Here is a 10,000-nt window from a genome sequence, read left to right on the forward strand (position 1 = left end):
CCACCATCGTCATTTTCGTCACCATCATCAACACCAATACCATCGTCACCACCATCACCATGCCAGTGTATTACCTTCCAGCTTCCCAAGTAAACGAAATTAATGAATTATCACTTATGCTGAACCATTCTTCACGGTCAACATGATTCGAAAGAAAATTTATTAGACAGACATGCAGACAGAGAGACAGACCGTTTCACAGGAGCCATTGGAGACAGCGCACAGCGTGACGTAAGACATATTCTGTGCACGGTTCATCCACGTCACCAGTACAGAGCTGTCGTCACGCCACGTCACCAACGTGAAGTAGTGATCCCTGAAACATCACACCCAACATTTTCTCCTATCTAGGAACTATCTAAGAAAGAGATAGGTTTTCATGCCACACTTCAAAGAGTCAGAGTTAGGAGATGCTGACAAAAGGGCGAACTATTGTGAAAAGAGGGAGGTTTTCAGGCCATGTTTCAAAGAGCTGAGAGTTGACGAAGCGAAAGAGGGAGATTAATTTTTTGTGTAAAGTTCAGAGAGTGTGGAGTGTATCAATCTGGGAAGGTCAAGATCAGTCGAAGGCAAGTTTTCCCTGTGTGCTGGTGTCAATCGACTGACTGACCAAAGAGGTAACTGACGTGAATCTCAAATGTGTGGAACTCACCAAGAGAAAAGATAATCAAACAATATCAAAATGATTGCGACATAGTCTGATATTCTTTTTCTCTATTTTCATGGCGTTCACGTTGCAAGGTTTGTTCTGTGAGTATTTTGTTTCACATATATCATACTTGTTATTCCACTTCGTGCCCTGTGATGCACAGTGCCACCACCAGAGGTTTCCACTGCAGCCTGTCTTGTGCTGTCTTAGCTAGCTTCCCCCATGTAGAGCCGTTCTCCTGTCTTGTGCTGTCTTAGCTAGCTTCCCCCATGTATAGCCGTTCTCCTGTCTTGTGCTGTATCAGTTAGCTTCCCCCATGTATAGCCGTTCTCCTGTCTTGTGCTGTCTTAGCTAGCTTCCCCCATGTATAGCCGTTCTCCTGTCTTGTGCTGTCTTAGTTAGCTCCTTCCAGGTATAACCGTTCTCATTCAGTTCCTTTCAGTTTCACATGGTAATCCCCGCTGTCAATAATTCCTTTAAACCCACCAAAGTCCATACCACATGAGAGGATGCCTTGACTTATGAAGCAATCAAAGGTGACGTTGAACGGAGGACAGATGTGTGATGTTTACTCCACGCATGTCATCTGAAAACTGTTGTCACTTTAAGTCACAGCTCTCATTCTTTTCACCGCTAATCCCGAGGCCCTGTGTTTAAATCAAACTCTGCATAGCACGGCAAACAACACTTCCCCCCTCCCTTTCTCCCCCCTTGTGTTTAAATCAAACTCTGAATAGCACGGCAACCCCTCCTCCCCCGCCCCCCTCCCATGTTTAAATCAAACTCTGCATAGCATGGCATCCCCCTCCCCCCAACCCCCCTTCACCCTGTGTTTAAAGTAAACTCTGCATTGCACAGCAACACCACTCCTTCCCATGTTCAAATCAGACTTTGCATAGCACGGCAATACCCCCTCCACCCCCCATGTTTAAATCAAAATCTGCATAGCACGGCAACACCCCACTCACTCTCACCCCATGTTTAAATCAAACTGCATAGCATGGCAATCCCCAACCCCTGTGTTTAAAGCAAATTCTGTATAGCACGGCAACACTGACCCCCCCCCCCCCCCCCCCCCCCCCACCCCCCCCCCTCCTCCTCACCCTGTGATAAAAATAAACTGCAATGCATGGCAACAGTCTCCCCCATGCCCCTGTGTTTAACTGGCAAACCCTTACCCCCACCCCCTCCTCTGCACCCTCCCATGTTTAAATCAAACTGCATAGCACAGCATCCCCCCCCCCCCCCCACACACACACACCCCATGTTTAAATCAAAATCTGCATAACACAACAACCCCCTTCACCCCTTGTTTAAATCAAACTCTGCATAGCACGGCAACAACCCCCTCCCTCCCCCTTGTGTTTAAATCCAACTCTGCATAGCACAGCAGCACCCCCCCTTCCCCCCAATGATCCCTCCACCTGTGTTTAAATCAAACTCTGCACAGCATGGCAACCCCTCCGCTCCCCCATCCCACCCTCCCCCCTTGTGTTTAAATCAAATTCTGCATTGCACGGCAACACTCCCCTCCCCCCCCCCCCCCCTTATGTTTAAATAAAACTCTGCATAGCACGGCAACACTTCCCACTCCCACCCTCTCCCCTTGTGTTTAAATCAAACTCTGCATAGCACAGCACTCCCCCAGTCGACCGCCCCCCCCACCCCCCACCCCCTCCGACCCTCCCTCCTCCCAACTGTGTTTAAATCAAACTCTGCATAGCACAGCAGCAGCACCCCCCCCCCCCTCCACCTGTGTTTAAATCAAACTCTGCATGGCACGGCAACCCCTCTCCCCCCCCCCCCCCCCCCCCCCCCCCGCACCCCCCCTCCTGTTTTAAATCAAACTCAGCATTGCATGGCATGCAGCCAACAAGAAGACATCACCCTATAATCTCCCAGAGTTTAAAAAAAAAAAAAAAAAAAAAAAAACCTGCACAAAAAGTGGTATTTACTTTCAGTTGTTGAATCTGGCTGAGCATGTTTTTTTGTTTCGTTTTTGTTCTTGTTTTGTTCGTTGTTTTTTGTTGTTGTTTTTTTGTCGTACGTTGAAACTCATGCACGAAAGAGCACATTTTGAGAACACATACAAACAAAATCTTTAATGTGGACAACAGCAAAATGCAGTCAGATCATTTAGTGCCAACTAAACGGAGAAATATCAATTACAACAGAAACGACAAACACATTTTGACGACTTTCCAGCCGGTGCCGTTAAAACTGCCGTCAGTTCTTTCCAGCGCAAGGAAAAACAAATCTCCCAATTTTGACAGACTTCGGAATGACAAAAAATGTAAAACGAACACATGCTGTTCTTAGTTTTTAGCTCAAGGTTCCTCCACAGCTGAACAAAACCAGTGTGTGCGTGTGTGTATGTATGTGTGTGTGTACGTGTACGTGCGTGCGTGCGTGCACACGCGAGTATTCGCAAGCGTGTGTGTGTGTATGAGTATGCGTATGAGTATCTGCACATGTTCTTGCGCGTGCAGTGAGTGCGAGTGTGCACACTTTTTCTGTTTTTGTTGTTGTTGTTGTTTTTTCCCGTACCCTACTGTACCATTATCAGTGTGTGTTGCTATCGAACTGGCGGAGGATGTTTGTCCCAGTTTCTGGGTTATTTCTGGTTACTTGTGATGCCCTGGTATGTCTGACGATAAAGTCAACCTGGGTTACTGGGGGAAAAAAGAACGTCTGGGTTGTTTCAGACAGTAGGAAAGAATGTTAGTCATACAGAAGTGCTAGACCTCTGTGTGTGTGTGTGTGTGTGTGTGTGTGTGTGTGTGTGTGTGTGTGTGTGCTTCTCAAGCTGTAGCACAACACTTTTGTCAATCTCTCGGAATGATCACATTATGTCTGCAGCACACATACACAAACACACACACACACACGTGCGCACGCACGCACGCACGTACAGACCAAGAGACAGAGAGACAGACAGAGAGGAAAGAGAGAGAAAAAAAGACAGACAGACAGAGAGACAGATAGAGAAACGAACAGACAGACAGACAGACCTTCCGGTGAAGGCGGGGGGAGGGTGGAGGTCCACAGTGGTCTTGTCCGTCACGCTGACCACCTTCAGTTGGAACGTGGGGTTGGGGGTTCCTGGCTGTACACATCATACATCACACATCAACATCATACACCACACGTCATACATCACACTGAACACCTTCAGCTGGAACGTGGGGTTGGGGGTTCCTGGCTGTACACATCATACATCACACGTCAACATCATACACCACACGTCATACATCACGCTGACCACCTTCAGTTGGAACGTGGGGTTGGGGGTTCCTGGCTGTACACATCATATATCACACATCAACATCATACACCACACGTCATACATCACACTGAACACCTTCAGCTGGAACGTGGGGTTGGGGGTTCCTGGCTGTACACATCATATATCACACATCAACATCATACACCACACGTCATACATCACGCTGACCACCTTCAGTTGGAACGTGGGGTTGGGGGTTCCTGGCTGTACACATCATACATCACACGTCAACATCATACACATCACGTCATACATCACACTGAACACCTTCAGCTGGAACGTGGGGTTGGGGGTTCCTGGCTGTACACATCATACATCACACGTCAACATCATACACCATCACGTCATACATCACACTGAACACCTTCAGCTGGAACGTGGGGTTGGGGGTTCCTGGTTGTACACATCGTACATCACACGTCATACATCACACATCATACATCACACGTCATACACCATACATCACACTGAAAACCTTCAGCTGGAACGTGGGGTTGGGGGTTCCTGGTTGTACACGTCATACATCACACGTCAACATCATACACATCACGTCATACATCACACTGAACACCTTCAGCTGGAACGTGGGGTTGGGGGTTCCTGGCTGTACACATCATACATCACACGTCAACATCATACACATCACGTCATACATCACACTGAACACCTTCAGCTGGAACGTGGGGTTGGGGGTTCCTGGTTGTACACATCGTACATCACACGTCATACATCACACATCATACATCACACGTCATACACCATACATCACACTGAACACCTTCAGCTGGAACGTGGGGTTGGGGGTTCCTGGTTGTACACGTCATACATCACACGTCATACATCACCATACATCACACACCACACTAACCACCTTCTGTACACACACATTACACATCACACATCACACGTCATCATACATCACACAACCAGCACACAGAAACACACACACCATTGCACGTTGGCCCATTCTCTTTTTTTTTTCTTTTTTTTTTTCATTCTACTTATTGTGCCTCGCACTATATTTCAACATACTTACGTTTTATCATTATCATCATTCTTCTTCTTCTCCTTCCTCTGCTCATCATTATCACCATGATTACGGTTCTTCTTTTTATATATGTTAATTTATATTAGTAACAACAGAAGTGTAGGTGTCACTGTATCGTAAACAGCACAGCTTTTTTCCTTGGCCAGCACTCAGCTTTACATGTCGGTTTTGGTGGTAGCTGGCCAAGGAAAAAGCTGTGCAGTTTACAATACAATGACACCTACACTTCTGTTGTTATGGGCTTTATTTGAATAAATAGCTGCATCTCACTACAGTCAACATCTCTCTGTGGATGTCTGTCTGTCTGCCTCTCTCTCTCTCTCTCTCTCTCTCTCTCTCTGTCTGTCTGTCTTTGAGGTCTGGCTTCAAAAGGAAAAAGGGCGGTAATGGTCTTTGATCATTTAATTATCGATGGAAAGAAATTCTTTCTGGATGACCGTCATGGTCTGAAAGAAAGCAAATAGGGAAACGGCCGGCCAGTTGATGAAAAATGTCCCTCCCTGGGTGTGAAAGAGAAAGGGAAGCTGGAAACGGTAACACCGGTGCATTTGCCTGTCACTGGTGTCAGTGACAGCGCTGAGCTCTGCTCGGTGAACCAGAACAGCTCTGTGAATCTGACGTCTGATTGCACGTGCAGACAAGAGGAAAGCACGGTGTGTTCGTTTGACACACATGACACACATGATGTAAATAAACCTTTTTCTTTCTTACTGTGGAATGTCAACGGACTGTGTTCGAAACTTATTGATCCCGATTTTTTGTCGTTTATCTTTAAGTTTGATTTTATTTGTCTGGTTGAGACTTTAATGGAAGAGTGCCGATCAGATATGTTTCCTGGCTATACCTTATTTTGTAAATCAGCTGTCAAGTTCACCAAACAAGGGAGACGATCAGGTGGAGTGATTTGTTTGATAAAGGATGAATTTTGTCATTTTGTTAAAAATATTGAGGTGATTCATTCTAATTTTTGTGTATTTCTGATTGATAAGATGCTATTTGGACTTGATAAAGATATCTTGTATTTTTGCTCGTATATTCCCCCAGAAAGCTCTCCTTTTTATACTTATTTTGATATTGATAATGGGATTTGTATACTTGAAGACTGTCTGGCTGACTGTTTATTGGCACACGATGCTTATGTTATATTAAATGGTGATTTGAATAGTAGGACCTCAAACATCTGTCAAGATCTGTCTGTGAAAGATGATTTTATTATGCAACATAACAGTAGGTCTGTTAGTACATCTCGGCGTTCTGAAGATTGTTTCTTAAATAATTATGGAAAATTACTGCTGAATATGTGCACTGCTTTAGGTTTGAATATTTTGAATGGTGTATGTGAGGGCGACCCAGAAGGTCGCTATACATATATTTCTGAAGCTGGAAGCAGTGTCAATGATTATTTTATATTTTCAAAAGAACTTTTCTCCATTGTATTTGATTCAAGTGAATTAATTGTATCTGAACGCATTGATTCTGATCATTTACCACTTATACTTCATGTTGTTTTTCCTAAAGGGAAGAATCTTGATGTCACTGAACAAGAGCAAGACATAGTCATTGAAAAAATAATATGGAATGAGGAATATGCTGATTTGTTTCGTGATACTCTAAGGAATGATGAAATGAGGACTAAAATTGATAATGCAATAGATTTAATAGATGTGGATGTAAATGATGCATTGTTATTGTTTAATGAATGTATAAAAGAAAGTGCAGAATGTATGAAAAAATGTGTGCGTGTCAATAACAAGAAGGCATGTGATGACTGGTTTGATCAAGAGTGTACCATGAGTAAAAGAAACGTAAGGACTTTGTTAAGAGTTAGTCGACGGACATTAAAAACAGAAGACGTGGATGTTTATTTGATTGCGAGAAGGGAGTATAAACATTTGATAAGGAGAAAAAAGAAAGAATTTAATAGATCTTTAATAGATAAGCTTTTAGCTTCTATAGACTGTCAAAAGGAATTTTAGAATAATATCAGTAAACTCTCCTTTAAAAGAAAACAACCAAGACGTAACATTGAAATAGATACTTGGTTTAAACATTTTCAGCAGTTGTTACAACCAAATGTAGATAATGTGGAAAATGAAGCTGTACATGATGATGATATACTTGAAGATGACACAGATCAATACATGAACAGACCAATATCTAAAGAAGAAGTACTGTTGGCAATAAGGAAACTTAAAAATGGTAAAGCAGCTGGCCCTGATGGAATCATTGGTGAACTGTTTAAGAATTGCACTGATCATGTAGTTCCTTTCTTTCTTAAATTATTCAATAAATTATTTGAAAAGAGTATTTACCCCATTAACTGGATTGAATCAATAATTTTGCCCATTTATAAGAAAGGTGATGTGAGTAATCCCAGTAACTATAGAGGTATTTCCCTAAGTGACATAAGTGGTAAATTATATGGAATGATTATCAATAAGAGATTGCAAGAATGGGTGGATGAAAATGACATCACAGGTGACCACCAAGCCGGTTTTAAAAAAGGATACTCTACTGTAGACCACATGTTTACGTTGCTTGCATTAGTACAGAAACAGTTTTCGTTTAATCGTAAGTTGTATGTTGCTTTCATTGATTTCGAAAAGGCATTTGATTCTGTTAATCGTAATCTTCTGTGGCCAGTTCTGCTTAGGAATGGTATAAGAGGTAAACTTTACAAATGTGTAAAAAGCATGTATAATGTAGTAAGAGCTAGAGTTCGCTGCGGCGCTAAACTGACTGAATTCATTAACTGTACAGCTGGGGTTAGACAGGGGGATGCCTGCAGTCCGATTTTGTTTTCTTTATTCATTAATGAATTGGCAATCCAAGTAATTAATAATGGAAGACATGGGGCTTTGTTTCCGATTGATTCCTTTGAATTATTCATACTTTTGTTAGCTGATGATGTTATTCTGATGTCAGAAACTGTTACAGGGTTACAAACACAGTTGAACAACCTTCACCATGCAGCAATTTCACTCCAGTTAAAAGTTAATATGTTGAAAAGTAATATCATAGTATTTCGTAAGGGTGGCTACTTGAGCAGCAGAGAAAGATGGGTATATGATGGTAGTTTGATGCCAGTTGTCAATGTTTACAAATATCTGGGCATATTTTTCTCCACACGCTTGAGTTTTGTTGGGGCATGCAAAGATCTAGCAAGCAGAGCCAAAAATGCATTGATTTGTATTATGAAAAAGTTGCATATGCTCAATAATGTTTCCATTGATTTGTTTATCAAATTATTTGACACACAAGTGCAGCCTGTTGTGCAATACGGCTCTGAATTATGGGGTCTAGACAAAGCTGCTGTTCACTGTGAATCAGTCCACACTTTTGCATTAAAGAGATTTTTAGGAGTAGATAGACAAACGCCAAATGACTTAGTATATGGTGAAACGAATCGATACCCGTTATATTTAGTTTCTGCAGTCAGGTGTATACGTTATTGGTTGAGATTACTACAAATGGAACATAATAGAATACCCCGCAAAGCTTATAATATGCTATATGATTTAGATGCTAGAGGCAGAGTGAACTGGGTAACTAAGATTCGCCATTGTTTGTTTGAATATGGATTTGGATTTGTTTAGTTAAACCAAGGTGTTGGTAGCATCCAGGCGTTTATCGGTGTGTTTCGACAACGTCTGATTGATTGTAGATGGCAGAAGTGGTCTGATCATATTCAGAATTGTGAAAGATTTAATTTCTATAAGAATTTTTGTAGTGTGTCTGATCTGAAACCTTACTTAGTGTTGAATATGGATAGACATTTAAAATATATGACGACAAGATTTAGATTAGGTATTACAGAATTAGCGGTCCATCATTACAGATACAGAACATGTAACGACAGTGATCTGACCTGTCCACTATGTAAAGAATCACAAGAAAATGAGATACACTTTGTTCTTTGCTGTCCAGCTTTAAGGAACATTCGAGAGGAGTTTATTCAGCCTAAATATTATAGTAAACCTACGTTGTTTAAATTGAACTTATTGATGTCATCTACTTCCCCTGAAGTTGTTCACAAATTTTCACTATTTCTATACAAAGCTTTCAAATTCAGAGAAATGGCTACTTCGTGAAAATGCTGTATGTATTCTTTTGTTTGTTTGTTTTTTTTTTCTTTTATTGTTCTACACATTGAACTGTAATGCCGGTATCTTTTTGTTTGACTGTGTTTATTGATGCTCACAGTGCCGTGATGTATTGTTTGTAAAATAATGTTCACATTCCCCTTCATAAGGGGCCTAGGCCTATACATGAATAAACCATCTTGAATCTTGAATCTTGAATCTCTCTCTCCCCTTTCTCGTGCAGAGTCATGTAAATCAAAGTGGAATCATCCGATCTGACCTCAGGGAACGCGTGGGGCTATCTAAGATCAGAGATGATCCACTCACTGCCATTGCTCCAGACGTCAGGTAATCTTCTTCCCCCTAAACCCCGCACCCCCTTCCTCGCTCTTCCCCTCACCAATCCCCCTCCCTCATCCCCTACCCCCAGCCCCCTTCACCCACAATCCCCCCCACCCCACCCTCTTCACAATAAACCCGCATCCCCATCCTCTCTCTTTCCCCAACCAATCACCCTCTTTCATATCCTTCCCCCATCCCCCTTCACCCACAATCCCCCACCTTCTTCCCCCTAACCCCTCCCCTCCCCCTTCCTCTTTGATCACCAATTACCCCCCCGCCCCCCAAACCCTCGCCCTCTCATACCCTGCCCCCAACCTCCTTCACCAACAATCCCCCGCCCTTTCCCCCTAAACCCCCACCCCTTCCTCTCCAAACCCCACCCCATCCCCCACTTCCACTTCCCCCCCCCACCCCCACCCCGACCCCCATGCCTGCCAGTAGCGGCCGGATGGCTGACCTTGGGGTATGCGATGTGTGTCTGGTGGGTGTACGGGTCCTCAAAGTCGCCGTAGACGGGCAGGGTGTATCTCTTCACCCCCGTGTCGTTGAAGACGGCGTAGCACAGGTGACCGCCCCCAGGCGACCACCACACG

The 10,000-nt window shown here is 43.3% G+C and overlaps 1 protein-coding gene across 13 annotated transcripts in view; it reads right to left on the reverse strand.

Moving 5' to 3' along the window:
* LOC143292584 (dipeptidyl peptidase 4-like) overlaps positions 1–10,000 on the reverse strand; it is a 395,699-nt gene that overhangs the window by 18,745 nt on the left and 366,954 nt on the right. For all 13 annotated transcript variants that reach the window (XM_076603024.1, XM_076603023.1, XM_076603020.1 and 10 more), the window contains 3 exons: positions 9,865–10,000; positions 3,661–3,755; positions 193–316 (listed from right to left, as the gene is read on the reverse strand). The exon at positions 9,865–10,000 is cut by the window's right edge and continues 25 nt beyond it. In XM_076603024.1, the coding sequence (XP_076459139.1) occupies positions 193–316; positions 3,661–3,755; positions 9,865–10,000 (355 nt within the window). The remainder of the gene's footprint in view (positions 1–192; positions 317–3,660; positions 3,756–9,864) is intronic.

Source organism: Babylonia areolata, chromosome 18, assembly GCF_041734735.1.
Source record: "Babylonia areolata isolate BAREFJ2019XMU chromosome 18, ASM4173473v1, whole genome shotgun sequence".
Lineage (NCBI taxonomy): Eukaryota > Metazoa > Mollusca > Gastropoda > Neogastropoda > Buccinidae > Babylonia > Babylonia areolata.